General features: G+C 37.5%; 1 protein-coding gene across 1 annotated transcript in view; it reads left to right on the top strand.

Moving 5' to 3' along the window:
* The window catches only part of LOC124122011 (mucin-2-like), a 140,035-nt gene that overhangs the window by 9,570 nt on the left and 108,131 nt on the right, over positions 1-22,334 (top strand). Inside the window, exons 7-20 of the mRNA XM_048390337.1 lie at positions 527-622; positions 1,258-1,278; positions 2,571-2,591; positions 4,324-4,350; positions 4,921-5,019; positions 6,236-6,265; positions 7,170-7,265; positions 10,410-10,430; positions 12,041-12,061; positions 13,673-13,693; positions 17,056-17,082; positions 17,639-17,737; positions 19,868-19,897; positions 20,757-20,852. Of these exons, the coding sequence (XP_048246294.1) occupies positions 527-622; positions 1,258-1,278; positions 2,571-2,591; positions 4,324-4,350; positions 4,921-5,019; positions 6,236-6,265; positions 7,170-7,265; positions 10,410-10,430; positions 12,041-12,061; positions 13,673-13,693; positions 17,056-17,082; positions 17,639-17,737; positions 19,868-19,897; positions 20,757-20,852 (705 nt within the window). The remainder of the gene's footprint in view (positions 1-526; positions 623-1,257; positions 1,279-2,570; positions 2,592-4,323; positions 4,351-4,920; positions 5,020-6,235; positions 6,266-7,169; positions 7,266-10,409; positions 10,431-12,040; positions 12,062-13,672; positions 13,694-17,055; positions 17,083-17,638; positions 17,738-19,867; positions 19,898-20,756; positions 20,853-22,334) is intronic.

Here is a 22,334-nt window from a genome sequence, read left to right as displayed (position 1 = left end):
ATACGAATCCTCATTTTCACCCTGCAATCTAAATGGCATCGCGTGTGTTGGTAGTGTGTTGGGAGTGGAAGCTTTACATTTATCATTACTCAATGACACTATTAGGTGTTCAGCAAGAAGCCCCTGGTGCCTCCAGGGCTTGAGAAATTATTATATAGAGGGGTGAATAAGGTAGTCAATAAGAGCATGCGTGTTAATATTCTCCAATTCTATAAAAAAAACCCCAGCCAAACAACCATTTTAGTGTTGATAACAACCTGTCTTGCATTTTGTCCTGGGTTTGTCGCTTTTATTGTACATTGCCCACATTATTCTTATGTAACTTAATTATGGTTATGATACGAATCCACATCTTCAGTATGCAGTGTCAATGGCACCCAGTGTGTTGGTAGTAGTACCTGTTCTATACCAGTATCTGGTCTCCAGAGATTTAGGCTTACCAAATGAGAGAGAATGTCAATGCTTCAGAGTCCATATTAATCCAATGTAACTTAATTCAATATATAATTCGAATCATTATTTTCAGCCTGCAATTTTAATGGCGTCGCTTGTGTCAGCAGTGGTAGCTGTTCTATCCCAGTTACTGGTCGCCAGTGTCCAAGCGGTCAGGTGTGCTGCATCTGTAAGTACTCGTGACACACGGAGTTTACTCAAGTTACATGACATATTATTTATCCAGTTGAAAGTGGTAAGTTTTTCGAATGAAATGAAAAGCTCATTGGCCGCCATCTCTCATCCATTTGGGTAATAATCTGTATAATTGATAGGTCATCATGTTTCAGAATGAATATATTTTGCTGTTAGTGATTTCCTAGTGTTTGTAGATCATACAGGTTTGTGGGGACGAGAATTCTTTTAATCAAATACTCTTGACATGTGTATGTGGCTGATGCGTTTGGGCAGGACACTGTCATCTTTCAACGAACACCAGGTATCATCAACATTCTACAGTGATTAAAACTACATGTTGTTGACACAGTTGGACACATTGGGCTCACCTTTTAGCAGTGTGAGTGAGTATGGTTTTACGCCGCTTTTAACAATATTCGGCGGGGGACACCAGAAAGGGGCTTCACACACTGTACCCATGTCGGGAATCGAACCCGGGTCTTCGGCGTGACGAGCGAACGCTTTAACCACAAGGCTACCCGACCGCCCCCTTTTAGCAGAGACTTTGCTGAGTATAGAAATGTATTGCTTATGTAGACCATTACTGAAGAAATTAGTGACATTTTAATATCTTCTTTACCATTTCAGCACCACCAACGACCATGCCACGTAAGTAACAAGACTATCTACATTAAGGGCAACAAAGAAATACACGGACTGCATGGAAATACGTTTCTCAATTCTCAATGACACCATACCATATGATGCTATTGGCAACATGTGAACCTCAGCCAGTCGGCCATTATGGCTCAAGGGCTGCTTGACACAATTCGCTGATATTCATATAGAGGGGAGAATAAGGAAATAAATAAAAGCATGTTTGCTAATAATATCCGATTCCATAAAAACAATCAAACATGCGTTCGAATGTTATTAACCAACAGTGTAAATATAAACTGTGTATTTATTATGAATTGAAAATAACATTCAGGCCAGATAATACATCATAATCTATGAGGTTTGAGTGAAGGGATGAGAAAATTAAGTGTACCATAATTCTCCAATGTTCTTCGAAATAAATCAATTATTGAATAGATAATTTACCCTCATCTCCCTTTCATCTGTGTTACATAAGCTGTATTAATATTTCATTATCAGTTTAATGTTGCTTCGCAACAGGAGGAATACCAATGCGATTACGGGTGAATATGCTATACTGTGGGTAGATATAGATTGTTAACATATGTATTCACGTGTGTGCATTAGAATATTATTTGAGGCAAATGTGATCTGAAAATGACGTAGACAACAATTTTGTGAAAAGACGGCCTTCCTCAAAGACACCATCTATGTGAAATTTGGAAATACGACATTCAGGCAAGAAGTAGGCATGCTTATGGTCAGCGATTGTGCGCCTCTTCTTCCTTCCCGATCTTGTGCTTTACCATTACACCATTCCACGTGACAAACTTAAGGGAAATCTTCATTCCTTGATCCATAAGGCTTTTGTTTGAAACCCTGGTGACCATAGATGCATATCTATACTCAGAGGTTCAGGACAATTTGTCATAAACACAGTAGGCAACCCAATGAGCACTAATTGTGCTCTACTTCTCCCTGACCTGTTTCTTTATGCATAATATTCATGACTTTCTTCACGGACGGGTGAAATCAAAACATGGCAATTGTATAACTTAAGGTGTATAACTCAAGCTTCAATGATCTGCTAGTATTCAATAATGGTCAAATAAACTAATTCCCACCTCTCACCTTTCAACGAATACCTGATATGATAAACATTCCACAGTGTTTAAAAATACATGTTGTTGACACAGTTGGAAGCGAACATTGGGCTCTCCTTTAAGCAGAGACTTTGCTGAATATAGGAATATTTTGTCGCTTTAATGTAGACCATAACTGAAGAAATGAGCGCCATCTTTACACCTTCTTTACAATTTCAGCAACACCAACGACCACGCCACGTAAGTACAAGACTATCTACATTAAGGGCGATTTAAGAAATACATGGACTGCGTACAAATACATTTCTCAATTCTCAATGACACCATAACATATGATGCTATTGACAAGATGTGAACCTCAGCCAGCCGGCCATTATGGCTCAAGGGCTGTTTGAGGCAATTCACTGATATTCATATAGAGGGGAGAATAAGGAAATATATAAAAGCATGTTTGCTAATAATATCAGATTCAATTAAAACAATCAAACATGCGTTCAAATGTAAGAACAACCTACCGTGGAGATACAAACAGTGTATTTATTATGAATTGACAATAACCTTCAGGCCTGATAATTCATCATAATCTATGATGTTTAAGTGAAGGGATGATAATATTAAGTGTACCATAATTCTCCAATGTTCTTCAAAATAAATCAATTATAGAACAGAAAATTCCCCTCATTTCCTTTTTCATCTGGGTTATAAGATGTATTAATATTTCATGATCAGTTTAATGTTGCTTGGTGACAGGGGGAAGAGCTATGCGATTCAGGGTAAATATGTTATACTGTGGGTAGATTAAGAGTGTTAACATGTTTTCACGTTTGGGCATTAGTATATTATTTGAAGCAAATGTCCTCTGAAGATGACGTAGACGACAATTTTGTGAAATAACAGCCTTTCTCATACACACCATCTATGTGAAATTTGGAAATACGACACTCAGGCAAGAAGTAGGCATGCTTATGGTCACCGATTGTGCGCCACTTCTTCCCGATTAGTTGCTTTCTGCATTGGAATAAGAATTTCTGCACAGATTGCCGAATTCAAAACAGTGAAATTTTGGACAAGGTGCATAACTTAAGCTTCAATGCTCTGAAATAAATGAATAACAGTCAAAAGACAAATTCCCTTTCACTTATTTACCTGTTTGATCTAGGAATTGTTTGACAAAAACAACAAGTGAAACCACCCCAACTGTTTCATATTTTAGATGAATGAGTAACAATTAAGAGGGACAAAAACATATCCACAAGCCTGTGAGACAAATAAGGGTTTGGCTTGATGTTTTGAATTCTCCAAAAAGAACCAAGTTAAACCCTGTCAAAACATCGTATTTTTCGACTTTGTACAACATTATTCCACATGGCAAACTTAAGGGAAAACTTCATTCCTTGATCCATAGGGCATTTGTTTGAAACCCTGGTGACCATAAATGCATACCTATCTTCAGAGGTTCAGGACAATTTGTCAGAAACGAAGCAGGCGAGTTGAGATGACTTCAACTTTGCAATTGTCAAAACTGCCTGTTAATGCCAATCAATATTCCTGCAGCCTCAACCTTTGGCGTCTACATTTAATAATGTTTTAGGTGAATCGTGCATGCCCTTTCCACGAATATGTTAAAGAGGGTCATACTGATGGCTGACAAGTTTGAATACCTTTTTATGGTGGACATGTGTAGGACATTTCCTCAATGGACGCTTCATTGAAAAAAATGATGTCTGCCGATTTTCTGAATTGTTTCTATGCAATTTTGACAATACCATATGTTCCTGTATTTGTTCAGGACAACACCTGACTTGTATTTGCTTGTGTATATGATGTGTACCACAGGTGTGTTCTGAAACGCTTACCTTCTAGCAAACACGTGGTATCATCACTACTCTATAGTTTTTCAAAGACATATGATTATGATATAGTTTGAATCAGAAAATTCTTATGATTATGGAAGGAATGTTTACAATTTCAGCACAACCGACAACAACGACCTCGCCACGTACGTTACAAGTCTATTCACATAAAAGGCAATGTCAGAAATACATGGGATATATACATTTTATTTTCACAGTGTTCAAAAACACTCAGAAGTATTCAGTAATTGCCTGGAATCGATCTTGATGGCATGATGCCATTATGTCATGAATTCTATAATGTCTACATAGAGGTTTGATCAAAAAAGGACATTAATGAAATGGTTTCTGGTAACATTCTTTTATTTAACAATAAAAATAAAAATAAAAATAATAATCATAATAATAAGAAGAAGAACATCCTGTCTTGGAGTGGAAAACTGTAAATTAGGAAGGAATGCATGGTCACTTTCAGGACTTAAAAATCAATCCCAATCTATGAGATTTTAGTGAAAGGAATCCATGATTAGGTCCTCCATATGTCAATACATTCACTATAAGTACAGGTAATTCGCATTATCATTTTGAATGAAGGGAAAATGATTAGCTATCACTGAGTTTCTATGCTTAAGAAACGGTAGAGAATGTCAATCATAATGTTCATATGAAACCAAATTCAACTTAGTTCTGTTGATGATACAAATCCTCATTTTCAGAATGCAATTTTCTTGGCGTCGGGTGTTTTGCCACTGGTACCTCCTGTACTGTCCCATTACCTACTCTCCAGTGTCCAGCTGGTCAAATGTGCTGTGTCGGTAAGTACTCCTAGTATGCGTAGTTTACTCAAGAGACATGATATATTATCCAGCCAATGACAGTGCTTGAAAGTTATTTTTGAAAAGGTAATTTGCCCACCATCTCTATTCTATTTAGGTAATAATCTGTATAACTGTCATTAATTGATAGGTCAATATATGAAATACAGGGCTTCATCAGCATATCTGTGTAGACTCTTGGAAAACATGTATGAGAAGAGGAAAAGCTTCACCTTTGAATACTCTGCGTTACCTTTCAAAATGTTTATGGTAGACACATGCAAGACATTTCCAAATTTGGCACATCAGCATCTTCCCGAGGCAAGGGAGTTAACTGACTATAAAAGTCCCATTTCCACCCTTGCCGAACTAGGCTGGTATTATGGAGTTACATTTGGTCTGGACTAACGAATCTATGCATAATCCAATCAAAATCTAACAACAAAATCGAAATCCGGTTCGTAAACTGTCGTGCAGATTTCAGTTGATTGCAGGATTTGCAAAACATGTGCACCGCCAACTCGCTGTCAACAGATATTTGTTCTGATGCAGTTTTTACTTGTACCTTATTCTTCCCTATTTGCGGAAAATAAGTATCTGTGTATCAGAAACAATTTTGGACAATATAGTGATGCCCATGAAACAAGAACTCATGAAAGTGTCAACACAGTGTCCTTCGTGGCATGGCGTCTATTGTCATTTCACGCTACTAGTACTGAACGCAGACTGCCATCACTGCTGTCTCGGAGAAACCTCCACTAATCCGTGAATAGGACTAACCTGGAAAGGCCAGACATGCAGTATGATGATGTCGCAGGAAATTAGGAGTACATCTGTTTGTTGTGGTTGGATGTTATGCTTCGGTAATCTATTCCCCACACTCCTTGTTTCATGGAGGACACTTCTAATTTTGAAGCACCGGTATACAAAATGATGACCGATGCAAATTCATATTTTGACTTGTGGCATATATTGCGTGTTTGTTAGGGAGACCTCTTGCCTTACCTGCGTGTGTTTGTGATCGGTGCAATCGGTGGGGAGAACACACCCACCTTTCAGCGAACACCTTGCATAAAACACTATTTTAATAGTAATTCAAATATTCATGCTTATTATATACTCCGGTACAAGGAATCGTACAATGGACTTTTTAACCAGAGCTTACAGAAACTACTGAAGAAGTGAGCTTCATATTTATGCCCTTGTACTCTTTCAGGAACGCCACCGACCACAACGCCATCGCCACGTAAGTTAAAAGAAGATCTACATAAGTGTTCACATTAATTTCTCAATCCTCAGCTCAAAAAACCCTCACTCTAATTTACCTGTCTGATCTAGAATTTGTTTTATAAAAACAATATGTAAAACCATCTGAACTGTTTCATATTTAAGATTTATGAGTAACAATTGAGACAGACAAAAACACATCCACAAGATAGTGGGACAAATAAGGATGTAGCTTGTTTTTTTGCAATCTCAAAAAAGAACCAAGTTCAAACCTGTCAAAACATTTTTTTCACCTTTGTACACCATTATTCCAGATGACAAAGTTAAGGGGAAACTTCATTCCTTGATCCATAGGGCTTTTGTTTGAAACCCTGGTGACCATAGATACATATCTATATTCAGAGGTTCAGGACAATTTGTCATAAACATAGAAGGCACCCCCATGAGCACTGATTGTGCTCCACTACTCCCTGATCTGTTTTTTTATGCCTAAGACTCATGACTTTATGCACGGACGGGCAAAATCAAAACACGGTAACTGTATAACTTAAGGTGAATATCTCAAGCTTCAATGATCTGCTAGAGTTCAATAATGGTCAAATTTATAATAATTTTCACAACATCCTGTCTTGGAGTCGAAAACTGTAAATTTTGAAGAAAAGCAAGATAACTTTCAGGACTGAATAATCAACACAATCTATGAGAATTTAGTGAAAGGATGTCAAGATTATGTTTTCCATATCTCTCGAATGTAAATGCAACCACTATTAGTACAGGTAATTCACATTCTAATTTTGAATGAAGGGAAAATTATTACCAATCAATGAGTTTTGATGCTTACCAAATAAGGGAGAATGCCATTCATATAGTTCTTATTAAACCAAATTCAACTAAGGTCTGTTTTGACAACTCCTCATTTTCAGAATGTAATCTTCCTGGCATCGGGTGTGTTGTCAGTGGTACCTGTGATATCCCAGTACCTGGTCTCCAGTGTCCAGCTGGTCAAATGTGCTGTGTCGGTAAGTACTCCTAGGATGCGTAGTTTACTCAAGTTACATATGTTATCCAGCCCACAATCTCTATTATTTAGGTGGTACACTGTATAATGCTCATGATCAATTTGATTTCGTCTTGACAAAACCTGATTCAGGTTAATATGTTTTGCTGTGTGTTTGTTGCAATGTGTTTTTATATTGTACAGGTTTGTATAAGATATAATATTATTTACGCAATGCCATCTTAAGTTTACTGACAAGACAATATTTGAAGGACAGGGCTTAATTATCATATCTTTGTGGACTCTTGGGAAACAACATTTAGGCAAAACTAAGGCATTCCCCTGGGCACCCATTAAGCCCCTCTCCTTTGGAACATACATGCACATGAAAAAGAATTTCTTCGCAGAGTGGGAAAACCAAATACAGGAATTGGAATAAGGAGTATAAGTTAAACTTCGATAATTGGATATCATTCCATAATGGTCAGATAGACTAATTCCCATTCACACATTTACCCAAATGAACTTGAAATAAAAGATACCCATTAAACCGCACATATATATGCATAAAATGTCACGTAACAAAAGAACTATCCACAGGATTGTATGACAAGAGGAATAACTTCACCTTTGAAATACTCATTGCGTCACCTTACAAAATGTTTATGGCAGACACATGGAAGACATTTCCGAATTTGGCGCATCAGTGACACATATGATGTCTGATGAAATGCGGATTTGTTCTGCAGCAGTTATTACTTGTATCTTATTCTTTCGTATTTGCTTAAAATAAGTACCGGTGCATTATTAAGGATTTTGGACAATATATTTATGCCGGTGAAACAAGAATTCATGATAATGTCAACACGTGTCCTCTATAAACGTCAAATAAAGCTGAAAGTGGCATGGCGTCAATTGCCATTTCACAAGTTAAAATCAGGTTTGAGTACCATTGGCAGTGACCCAAGCTTCACAATGTCGCCTCACTGACGTAGATTATTGAGGATGTCTTGTGAGATGCCATCCCAAATCTGGACCAAGGCCTGTTGGAGTCGAACCAACGTCCCAGGTTGGGTTGAACGTTTCAATGTATTCCACACGTTTGATGAGTGTTGGTGTGTTGTGTTGTCCTACGTGAGGGTGTGCATTTTACTGCTGCAATGACATCATGTGATGTGTCATTTGTGGGTCTGAAGGAACGGGTGTACTTGAAGATAACTTCGTCACTGTAGCGTACACAAGTAAAATTGCCAACGAAGACATTTTAAGGGGGCATGTGATGAGCAGTGATGCCCCCCTGTGCCCTGACGCTCTAACCACAGAATGCAGGACGTTGAAGTACACACGCGTCGCGTAACGTTCCCTCCATCGTCGATCAACACACCGACTGCCATCACTGCTGTCAAGGAGAAACCTCCACTAATCCGTGAAGAGGACAAGTCAAATGACATTGAAAGGCCAGACGTGCAGTATGGCCACGTGGTATGACATTAGGAGTACAAACATTGTGGTTGGATGTTATGCTTCAGTAATCTATTCCCCACACTCCTTGCACTAATTAGAAGTAGGCCAAGAATGTTGTGTGTTGTCAAAGGTGCATTCTGAAACCGATTTTGCAGGTTGCCAGACGGATATGATCATCTTGTCGACGTTATGTTATTCGTGGACGTTTACTCCCTAGTGTTTCCAGTCTATTGCTAACGACAACCGATATGCCTAGTTCCAACGTTTTTTGCAATTCTGGTATCAAGCCTTCCAGTTGTAGGCAACCGCTCATTTTCAGATAGACGTCGCATTACGTTTACAAGGTTTGGTCGTCGACAAAAGTTGTTTTTCACAGTTAAAACACGAGAACTTAGTTCCACGAGGACATGATACAGATTTTCGGGTGTTGTTTTATGGTGTAGTGGATTTGTTTTCCGTTGGTGCAGTAGGATTCGTACAGAGGACTTTTAGACGTGATTGTTTGAACATATTTGATGAGGCAAAAGCTAAAAGTGTAATCCCCTCCCCTCTGATCTGTTTCATATCAATTTCGGGTTGGGAAAGTCAAAATACGTGAATCCTTACCTTTGTGTTTGTTTGTGTCGGGTGCAATCGGTGGGCAGAACACTCACCTTTTCGTGAACACCTGACATAAGCACTATTTTAATAGTGATTCAACTACTAATGCTCATTAAGTAGTCCCGTAAAAGAAATCGTAAAATGGACTCCCCTTTTAGCAGAGCTTTCTCATGTTTACTGACAGGGTTTTGTCGCTTTTAACTTCAAAGCACTACTGAAGAAGTGAGCTACATTTTTAACACCCTTTTTACCCTTTTAGGAACGCCACCGACCACAACGTCCCCGCCACATACGTTACAAGACGTTATACATAAATATAAAACTACCTAAATATATTTTCTCAATCCTCAGCTCAAAAGACAAATTTCCTTACACTTATTTACCTGTTTGGTCCTGAGGTCTTTTTTTTAAAAACACGACAAATAAAGCCACCTCAAATGCCTCATATCATCAATTTATGAGAAACAGTTGAGACGGCCAAAAGCATATCCTCAAGACTATAGCAAATAAGGATTTGGCTTGTTTTTTTGCAATCTCAGAAAAAGAACCAAGTTCAAAACCCTGTCAAAACATTTGTTTTCAACTTTGTGTACCATTATTCCACATGGCAAACTTAAGGGAAAACTTCATTCCTTGATCCATTGTGTTTTGTTTAAAACTCCGGTGACCATAGATACATATCTATCTCAGAGGTTCGGGACAATATGTCAAACACAAAGTAGGCATCCCCGTGAACACAACTTGTGCTCCACTTCTCCCTGATCTGTTTCTTTATGCATAAGACTCATGACATTCTGCACGGACGGTCACAATCAACCCACGGCAATGTTATATCTCAAGATGTATATCTCAAGCTCCAATAATCTGCTAGAATTCAATAATGGTCAAAGAAACTAATTCCCTCCTCTGACCTTTCAACGAACAGCTACAATGATCAACAATCCACAGTGATTACAAATCCATGTTGTTGACACAGTTGGAAGCGTACATTGGGCTAACCTTTAAGCAGAGATTTTGCTGAATATAGAAATATTTTCTTGCTTTTATGTACACCATTACTGAAGAAATGAGCGCTATCTTTACACCTTCTTTACAATTTCAGCACCACCAACGACCACGCCACGTAAGTAACAAGACTATCTACATTAAGGGCGATTTAAGAAATACATGGACTGCGTACAAATACATTTCTCAATTTTCAATGACACCATAACATATGATGCTACTGACAAGATGTGAACCTCAGCCAGCCGGCCATTTTGGCTCAAGGGATGCTTGACACAATTCGCTGATATTCATATAGAGGGGAGAATAAGGAAATATATAAAAGCATGTTTGCTAATAATTTCCGATTCCATTAAAACAATCAAACATGCGTTTGAATGTTGATAACAACCTACCGTGACGATAGAAACTGTGTATTTATTATGAATTGAAAATAGCCATCAGGCCTGATAATTCATCATAATTCATAATGTTAAAGTGAAGGGATGATAATATTAACCGTACGATAATTCTCCAATATTTCCTCGAAATAAATCAATTATAGAACAGATAATTCCCCTCATCTCCTATTTCATTTGGGTTATAAGATGTATTAATATTTCATAATCGGTTAAATGTTGCTTGGTAACAGGGGGAATAGCTATGCGATTCAGGGTGAATATGTTATACTGTGGGTAGATTAAGAGTGTTAACATGTTTTCACGTTTGGGCATTTGTATATTATTTGAAGCAAATGTCATCTGAAGATGACGTAGACGACAATTTTGTGAAATAACAGCCTTTCTCATACACACCATCTATGTGAAAATTGGAAATACGACACTCAGGCAAGAAGTAGGCATGCTTATGGTCACCGATTGTGCGCCACATCTTCCAGATTTGTTGCTTTATGCATAAGAATAAGAATTTCTGCACAGATTGCCGAATTCAAAACAGTGAAATTTTGGACAAGGTGCATAACTTAAGCTTCAATGCTCTGAAATAAATGAATAACACTCAAAAGACAAATTCCCTTTCACTTATTTACCTGTTTGATCTAGAAATGGATTGACAAAAACAACAAGTGAAACCACCCCAAATGTTTGATATTTTAGATTAATGAGGAACAAATTCAGACGGACAAAAACATATTCACAAAACTGAACACAAAATAATTTGGGTTGATTTATTGCAATCGGAGAAAAGAACCAAGTTCAACCCTGTCAAAACGTATTTTTCGACTTTGTACACCATTATTCCAAATGGCAAACTTAAGGGAAAACATCATTCCTTAAGCCATAGGGCATTTGTTTGAAACCCTGGTGACCATAGATGCATATCTATCTTCAGAGCTTCAGGACAATTTGTCAAAATCGAAGTAGGCATCCCCATGAACACAAATTGTGCTCCACTACTCCCTGATCTGTTTCTTTATGCATAAGACTAATGGCTTTCTGCACTGACGGGCAAAATCAAACCACGGCAATTGTATAACCTAAGGTGTATATCTCAAGCTTCAATGATCTGCTAGAATTCAATAATGGTCAAATAAATTAATTCCCACCTCTCACCTTTCAACGAACACTTGATATGGTCAACATTCCACATTGATTAAACATTCATGTTGGAAGCGTACATTGGGCTCACCTTTTAGCAGATACTTTGCTGGGTATGGAAATGTATTGTTGCTTTTATGTAGACCATTATTGAAGAAAATGCGCCATATTTACACCTTCTGTACCATTTCAGCACCACCAACGACCACGCCACGTAAGTAACAAGACTATCAACGTTAAGGTCAATTAAAAGAAATACATGGACTGCGGTCAAACACATTTCTCAATTTTCAATGACACCATAACATATGATGCTACTGACAAGATGTGAACCTCAGCCAGCCGGCCATTTTGGCTCAAAGGATGCTTGACACAATTCGCTGATATTCGTATAGAGGGGAGAATAAGGAAATATATAAAAGCATGTTTGCTAATAATATCCGTTTCCATTAAAACAATCAAACATGCGTTTGAATGTTGATAACAACCTACCGTGACGATAGAAACTGTGTATTTATTATGAATTGAAAATAGCCATCAGGCCTGATAATTCATCATAATTCATAATGTTAAAGTGAAGGGATGATAATATTAACCGTACGATAATTCTCCAATATTTCCTCGAAATAAATCAATTATAGAACAGATAATTCCCCTCATCTCCTATTTCATTTGGGTTATAAGATGTATTAATATTTCATAATCGGTTAAATGTTGCTTGGTAACAGGGGGAATAGCTATGCGATTCAGGGTGAATATGTTATACTGTGGGTAGATTAAGAGTGTTAACATGTTTTCACGTTTGGGCATTTGTATATTATTTGAAGCAAATGTCCTCTGAAGATGACGTAGACGACAATTTTGTGAAATAACAGCCTTTCTCATACACACCATCTATGTGAAAATTGGAAATACGACACTCAGGCAAGAAGTAGGCATGCTTATGGTCACCGATTGTGCGCCACATCTTCCAGATTTGTTGCTTTATGCATAAGAATAAGAATTTCTGCACAGATTGCCGAATTCAAAACAGTGAAATTTTGGACAAGGTGCATAACTTAAGCTTCAATGCTCTGAAATAAATGAATAACACTCAAAAGACAAATTCCCTTTCACTTATTTACCTGTTTGATCTAGAAATGGATTGACAAAAACAACAAGTGAAACCACCCCAACTGTTTCATAGTATAGATTTTTGAGTAACAAATTCAGACGGACAAAAACATATTCACAAAACTGAACACAAAATAATTTGGGTTGATTTATTGCAATCGGAGAAAAGAACCAAGTTCAACCCTGTCAAAACGTATTTTTCGACTTTGTACACCATTATTCCAAATGGCAAACTTAAGGGAAAACATCATTCCTTAAGCCATAGGGCATTTGTTTGAAACCCTGGTGACCATAGATGCATATCTATCTTCAGAGCTTCAGGACAATTTGTCAAAATCGAAGTAGGCATCCCCATGAACACAAATTGTGCTCCACTACTCCCTGATCTGTTTCTTTATGCATAAGACTAATGGCTTTCTGCACTGACGGGCAAAATCAAACCACGGCAATTGTATAACCTAAGGTGTATATCTCAAGCTTCAATGATCAGCTAGAATTCAATAATGGTCAAATAAATTAATTCCCACCTCTCACCTTTCAACGAACACTTGATATGGTCAACATTCCACATTGATTAAACATTCATGTTGGAAGCGTACATTGGACTCACCTTTTAGCAGATACTTTGCTGGGTATGGAAATGTATTGTTGCTTTTATGTAGACCATTATTGAAGAAAATGCGCCATATTTACACCTTCTGTACCATTTCAGCACCACCAACGACCACGCCACGTAAGTAACAAGACTATCAACGTTAAGGTCAATTAAAAGAAATACATGGACTGCGGTCAAACACATTTCTCAATTTTCAATGACACCATAACATATGATGCTACTGACAAGATGTGAACCTCAGCCAGCCGGCCATTATGGCTCAAGGGATGCTTGACACAATTCGCTGATATTCATATAGAGGGGAGAATAAGGAAATATATAAAAGCATGTTTGCTAATAATTTCCGATTCCATTAAAACAATCAAACATGCGTTTGAATGTTGATAACAACCTACCGTGACGATAGAAACTGTGTATTTATTATGAATTGAAAATAGCCATCAGGCCTGATAATTCATCATAATTCATAATGTTAAAGTGAAGGGATGATAATATTAACCGTACGATAATTCTCCAATATTTCCTCGAAATAAATCAATTATAGAACAGATAATTCCCCTCATCTCCTATTTCATTTGGGTTATAAGATGTATTAATATTTCATAATCGGTTTAATGTTGCTTGGTAACAGGGGGAATAGCTATGCGATTCAGGGTGAATATGTTATACTGTGGGTAGATTAAGAGTGTTAACATGTTTTCACGTGTGTGCATTAGTATATTATTTGAAGCAAATGTCCTCTGAAGATGACGTAGACGACAATTTTGTGAAATAACAGCCTTTCTCATACACACCATCTATGTGAAATTTGGAAATACGACACTCAGGCAAGAAGTAGGCATGCTTATGGTCACCGATTGTGCGCCACTTCTTCCCGATTAGTTGCTTTATGCATAAGAATAAGAATTTCTGCACAGATTGCCGAATTCAAAACAGTGAAATTTTGGACAAGGTGCATAACTTAAGCTTCAATGCTCTGAAATAAATGACTAACACTCAAAAGACAAATTCTCTTTCACTTATTTACCTGTTTGATCTAGAAGTTGATTGACAAAACAACAAGTGAAACCACCCCAACTGTTTCATAGTTTAGATTTTTGTGTAACAAATTCAGACGGACAAAAACATATTCACAAAACTCAAACACAAAAGAATTTGGGTTGATTTTTTTGCAATCGGAGAAAAGAACCAAGTTCAACCCTATGAAAACATTGTATTTTTCGACTTTGTACACCATTTTTCCAAATGGCAAACTTAAGGGAAAACATCATTCCTTAAGCCATAGGGCTTTTGTTTGAAACCCTGGTGACCATAGATGCATATCTATCTTCAGGGCTTAAGGACAATTTGTCAAAATCGAAGTAGGCATCCCCATGAACACAAATTGTGCTCCACTACTCCCTGATCTGTTTTTTTATGCATAAGACTAATGGCTTTCTGCACGGACGGGCAAAATCAAACCACGGCAATTGTATAACCTAAGGTGTATATCTCAAGCTTCAATGATCAGCTAGAATTCAATAATGGTCAAATAAATTAATTCCCACCTCTCACCTTTCAACGAACACTTGATATGGTCAACATTCCACATTGATTAAACATTCATGTTGTTGACACAGTTGGAAGCGTACATTGGGCTCACCTTTTAGCAGATACTTTGCTGGGTATGGAAATGTATTGTTGCTTTTATGTAGACCATTATTGAAGAAAATGCGCCATATTTACACCTTCTGTACCATTTCAGCACCACCAACGACCACGCCACGTAAGTAACAAGACTATCAACGTTAAGGTCAATTAAAAGAAATACATGGACTGCGGTCAAACACATTTCTCAATTTTCAATGACACCATAACATATGATGCTACTGACAAGATGTGAACCTCAGCCAGCCGGCCATTATGGCTCAAAGGATGCTTGACACAATTCGCTGATATTCATACAGAGGGGAGAATAAGGAAATATATAAAAGCATGTTTGCTAATAATTTCCGATTCCATTAAAACAATCAAACATGCGTTTGAATGTTGATAACAACCTACCGTGACGATAGAAACTGTGTATTTATGATGAATTGAAAAACCTTCAGGCCTGATAATTCATCATAATCCATAATGTTTAAGTGAAGGGATGATAATATTAAGCGTACGATAATGCTCCAATGTTCTTCCAAATAAATCAATTATAGAACAGATAATTCCCCTCATCTCCTATTTCATTTGGGTTATAAGATGTATTAATATTTCATAATCGGTTTAATGCTGCTTGGTAACAGGGGGAATAGCTATGCGATTCAGGGTGAATATGTTATACTGTGGGTAGATTAAGAGTGTTAACATGTTTTCACGTGTGTGCATTAGTATATTATTTGAAGCAAATGTCCTCTGAAGATGACGTAGACGACAATTTTGTGAAATAACAGCCTTTCTCATACACACCATCTATGTGAAAATTGGAAATACGACACTCAGGCAAGAAGTAGGCATGCTTATGGTCACCGATTGTGCGCCACATCTTCCAGATTAGTTGCTTTATGCATAGGAATAAGAATTTCTGCACAGATTGCCGAATTCAAAACAGTGAAATTTTGGACAAGGTGCATAACTTAAGCCTCAATGCTCTGAAATAAATGACCAACAGTCAAAAGACAAATTCCCTTTCACTTATTTACCTGTTTGATCTAGAAATTGATTGACAAAAACAACAAGTGAAACCACCCCAACTGTTTGATATTTTAGATTAATGAGGAACACATTCAGACGGACAAAAACATATTCACAAGACTGAAACAAATAAGGGTTTGGCTTGATTTTTTACATTCTCAAAAAAGAACCAAGTTTAATCCTGTCAAAACATTGTATTTTTCGACTTTGTACACCATCATTCCACATGGCAAACTTGAGGGAAAACTTCATTCCTTGATCCATAGGGCATTTGTTTGAAACCCTGGTGACCATAAATGCATATCTATCTTCAGGACAATTTGTCAAAATACGAAGCAGGCGAGTTGATATGACTTCAACTTTGCAATTGTCATAACTGCCTCTTAATGCCAAGCAATATTCCTGCAGCCCCAACCTTTGGCGTTTGCATTTAATAATGTTTTAGGTGATCGTGCATGCTCTTTCCACGAATATATTAAAGAGCGTCATACTGATGGCTGACAAGTTTGAAGACCTTTTATGGTGGACATGTGTAGGACATTTCCTCAATTGACGCTTCGTTGAAACAAAATGATGTCTGCCGATTTTCTGAATTGTTTCTATGCAATTTGATATTCCTGTATTTGTTCAGGACAACACTTGACTTGTATTTGCTTGTGTATATGATGTGTACCACAGGTGTGTTCTGAAACGCTTACCTTCTAGCAAACACGTGGTATCATCACTATTCTATAGTTTTTCAAAGACATATGATTATGATATAGTTGGAATCAGAAAATTCTTATGATTATGGAAAGAAATGTTTACAATTTCAGCACCATCAACAACAACTACATCGCCACGTACGTTACAAGTCTATTTGCATAAAAGTTTATAAATATATTTTCACAGTGTTCAAAAACACTCAGAAGTATTCAGTAATTGCCTGAAATCGATCTTGATGAAATCGATGTCATGAATTCTATAATGTCTACATAAAGGTATGATCAAATAAGGACATTGATGAAATGGTGTGTGGTAACATCCTTTGATTTAATAATGATAATAATAATAATAATAATAATAATAATAATAATAATGATAATAACAACAACATCCTGTCTTGGAGTGGAAAACTGTAAATTAGGAAGGAATGCATGATAACTTTCAGGACTGAAAATTAACCACAATCTATGAGAATTTAGTGAAAGGATTTCCTGATTAGGTCTTCCATATCACTCCAATGTCAATACATTCACTATTAGTACATGTAATTCGCATTCTCATTTTGAATGAAGGGAAAACGATTAGCTATCACTGAGTTCTATGCTTGAGAAACGAGAGAGAATGTCAATCATACTGTTGATATGAAACCAAATTCAACTTAGTTATGTTTATGATACAAATCTTCATTTTCAGAATGCAATTTTCTTGGCGTCGGATGTTTTGCCACTGGAACCTCCTGTGCTGTCCCATTACCTGGTCTCCAGTGTCCAGCTGGTCAAATTTGCTGTGTTGGTTAGTACTCCTAGTATGCGTAGTTTACTCAAGTGACATGATATATTATCCAGCCAATGACAGTGCTTGAAAGTTATTTTCGAAAAGGTAATTTGCCCACCATCTCTGTTCTATTTAGGTAATAATCTGTATAACTGTCATTAATCGATAGGTCATCATCAGTGTGATTTCGTCTTGTTTGTTGGAGTGTGGTTCTATATTGTACAAGTTTGTGTGGAATAGAATATTATTTAAGCAATGTCATCACAAGTTTACTGGGAAAACAATATATGAAATACAGGGCTTCATCAGCATATCTTTGTAGACTCTTGGAAAACAACATGTAGGCATCACAAAGGCATCCCCTTGGGCATCAATTGAGCTCCTCTCCTTCGGAACAGGTTTTTTTTATGCAGATGAATAAGAATTTCTGCAAAGATTGGGAAAACCAAAACACGGGAATTTGGATAAGGAGTATAAGTTAAACTTCAATAATCAGATATATTTCAATAATTGCCCAATAGACTTATTCCCTTTCACACATTTACCCAAATAAACTTGAAATAAGTGAAACCTGTTGAGCCACTGAATCTGTTTTAGGCACAGATCTATGCATTAAATTCCGAGTAATAAAGATCTATCCAAAAGATTGTATGAGAAGAGAAATAGCTTCACAATTGAATACTCTTTGCGTCACCTTTCAAAATGTTTATGGCAGACACGTGCAAGAAATGCACTTGAAATAAAAGATACCCATTAAACCCCACATATATATGTATAAAACTCCATGTAACACAAGATCTATCCATAGGATTGTATGACAAAAGGAATAACTTCACCTTTGAAATACTCATTGCGTCACCTTTCAAAATGTTTATGGTAGACACATGCAAGACATTTCCGAATTTGGCACATCAGCATCTTCCCGAGGCAATGGAGTTAACTGACTATAAAAGTCCAAAGTCCACCCTTGCCGAACTAGGCTGGTATTATGGTTACATTTGGTCTGGACTAACGAGTCTATATATAGTCCAATCAAAATCACACAACAAAATCGAATTCCGGTTCGAAAACTGTCGTGCAGATTTCGGTCGATTGCAGGATTTGCAAAACATGTGCACCGCCAACTCGTTGTCAACAGATATTTTCCAAACCTGTTCCTGTTTTCAATCACGTTCCTCGCGTGATTTGATGCACTTGGCGATGTAAGACCCGTTGTATCACACTAGAGATCTGTGTAATCGATCAGATCGTCTTGACTGGTCGCCGCCATTTTGTTTGAAACAAATTCAAGTTATGGAATTGGTTGGTCGATTGGAGAGGCTCAGAAGGAACATAACTCATAATAACCACTGGTGGCGCTACGATCGACCCCAGGAATTCCAGCATAGTTCGGCAAGGGTGGAAACTTGACTTTTAAAGTCAGTTTACTGCCTCGCCTCGGGAAGACGCACAGTGCCAAACGACCACTGAAATGCCTTATACCAACGTTTTGTGATGGACGTCCCATAACGTTTACAAGGTTTGGTCGTCAACAAAGTTGCTTTTCATAGTTAAGACACGAGGACTTGGTTCCATGTGTACTTTGCATATGGGATGATTTTCTTATTCATGGCCTTTTAAGCATCCAATGATCTTGTAGCACGCGCAATTTCAGGGCCATCATGGGTGAATATGACAACTCTATCCATTGGTGTCTACATTGATGATCTTTTGAGGTACAATCGAACATGCTCTCTTTCAAAGAGAGTCATATGACTCATCCTCAAAACTTGTGATCGATGTTGCGGTATCCAATGCTTTAGTGAAACTTTCAAAAAGTTTCATGGAGTACACTTCTAATTTTGAAGCACCGGTGAACAAAATGATGACCGATGCAAATTCATATTTTGACTTGTGGCATATATTGCGTGTTTGTTAGGGTGACCTCTTGCCTTACCAACGTGTGTTTGTGATGGGTGCAATAGGTGGGCAGAACACACTCACCTTTCATCAACCACCTTGTATAAGCACTATTTTAATATTAATTCAAATATTCATGCTTATTATATACTCCGGTACAAGGAATCGTACAATGGCCTTTTTTAGCAGAGCTTTCAAAGCACTACTGAAGAAGTGAGCTTCATATTAATGCCCTTTGTACTCTTTCAGGAACGCCACCGACCACAACGCCCCCGCCACGTAAGTTACAAGATGATCTACATAAGTGTTCACATAAATTTCTCAATCCTCAGCTCAAAAAACAAAGTCCCTTACACTAATTTACCTGTCTGATCTAGGATTTATGAGTAACAATTGAGACGGACAAAAACACATCCACTAGACAGTGGGACAAATAAGGATTAGCTTGATTTTTTGCAATCTCAAAACAAAACCAGGTTCAAACCTGTCAAAACATTTTTTCCACCTTTGTACACCCTGATTCCACATGACAAACTTAAGGGGAAACTTCATTCCTTAAGCCATAGGGCTTTTGTTTGAAACCCTGGTGACCATTGATACATGTCTATATTCAGAGGTTCAGGACAATTTGTCATGAACAAAGTAGGCACCCCCATGAGCACTAATTGTGCTCCACTACTCCCTGATCTGTTTCTTTATGCCTAAGACCCATGACTTTCTGCTCGGACGGGCAAAATCAAACCATTGCAACTGTATAACCCAAGGTGTATATCTCAAGCTTCATTGATCTGCTAGAATTCAATAATGGTCAAATTTATAATAATAATAATAACAACATCCTGTCTTGGAGTGGAAAACGTTAAATTTGGAAGGAATGCAAGATAACTTTCAGGACTGAATAATCAACACAATCTATGAGAATTTAGTGAAAGGATGTCAAGATTATGTTTTCCATATCTCTCGAATGTAAATGCATCCACTATTAGTACAGGTAATTCACATTCTAATTTTGAATGAAGGGAAAATTATTACCAATCAATGAGTTTTGATGCTTACCAAATAAGGGAGAATGCCATTCATATAGTTCTTATTAAACCAAATTCAACTAAGGTCTGTTTTGACAACTCCTCATTTTCAGAATGCAATCTTCCTGGCATCGGGTGTGTTGCCAGTGGTACCTGTGATATCCCAGTATCTGGTCTCCAGTGTCCAGCTGGTCAAATGTGCTGTGTTGGTAAGTACTCCTAGGATGCGTATTTTACTCAAGTTACATGATGTGTTATCCAGCCAACAATCTCTATTATTTAGGTAGTACACTGTATAATGCTCATGATCAATTTGATTTCGCCTTGACAAAACCTGATTCAGGTTCATATGTTTTACTGTTTGTTTGTTGCAATGTGTTTTTATATTGTACAGGTTTGTATAGGATATAATATTATTTACGCAATGCAATCTCAAGTTTACTGACAAGACAATATTTGAAGGACAGGGCTTTATCAGCATATCTTTGTGGACTCTTGGGAAACAACATTTAGGCAAAACTAAGGCATCCCCCCTGGGCACCCATTAAACCCATCTCCTTTGGAATATACATGCACATGAAAAAGAATTTCTTCGCAGACTGGGCAAACCAAACACAGGAATTTGAATGAGGAGTACATGTATAAGTTAAACTTCGATAATTGGATATTATGCCATAATAGTCAGATAGACTTATTCCCATTCACACATTTACCCAAATGAACTTGAAATAAAAGATACCCATTGAACCGCACATATATATGCATAAAATTTCATGCAACACAAGATCTATCCACAGGAGTGTATGGCAAGAGGAATAACTTCACCTTTGAAATACTCATTGCGTCACCTTTCAAAATGTTTATGGTAGACACATGCAAGAAATGCACTTGAAATAAAAGATACCCATTTAACCCCACCCTTGCCGAACTAGGCTGTTATTATGGAGTTACATTTGGTCTGGACTAACGAGTCTATATATAGTCCAATCAAAATCACACAACAAAATCGAATTCCGGTTCGAAAACTTTCGTGCAGATTTTGGTCGATTGCAGGATTTGCAAAATTTGTGCGACGCCAACTCGTTGTCAACAGATATTTTCCAAACCTGTTCCTGTTTTCAATCAAGTTGCTCGCGTGATTTGATGCACTTGGCGATGTAAGACCCGTTTTATCACACTATAGATCTTTGTAATCGATCAGATCGTCTTGACTGGTCGCCGCCATTTTGTTTGAAACAAATTCAAGTAATGGAATCGGTTGGTCGATTGGAGAGGCTCAGAAGGATCATAACTCATAATAACCACTGGTGGCGCTACGATCGACCCATGGAATTCCAGCATAGTTCGGCAAGAGTGGAAACTTGACTTTTAAAGTCAGTTTACTGTCTTGCCTCGGGAAGAGGCACATCAGTGCCAAACGACCACAGAAATGCCTTATACCAACGTTTTGTGATGGACGTCCCATAACGTTTACAAGGTTTGGTCGTCAACAAAGTTGCTTTTCATAGTTAAGACACGAGGACTTGGTTCCATGTGTACTTTGCATATGGGATGATTTTCTTATTCATGGCCTTTTAAGCATCCAATGATCTTGTAGCACGCGCAATTTCAGGGCCATCATGGGTGAATATGACAACTCTATCCATTGGTGTCTACATTGATGATCTTTTGAGGTACAATCGAACATGCTC

This window comes from Haliotis rufescens, unplaced genomic scaffold (assembly GCF_023055435.1).
Source record: "Haliotis rufescens isolate VD_foot unplaced genomic scaffold, xgHalRufe1.0.p SCAF_9, whole genome shotgun sequence".
Lineage (NCBI taxonomy): Eukaryota > Metazoa > Mollusca > Gastropoda > Lepetellida > Haliotidae > Haliotis > Haliotis rufescens.
This window is presented reverse-complemented; position numbering and strand designations above follow the sequence as displayed.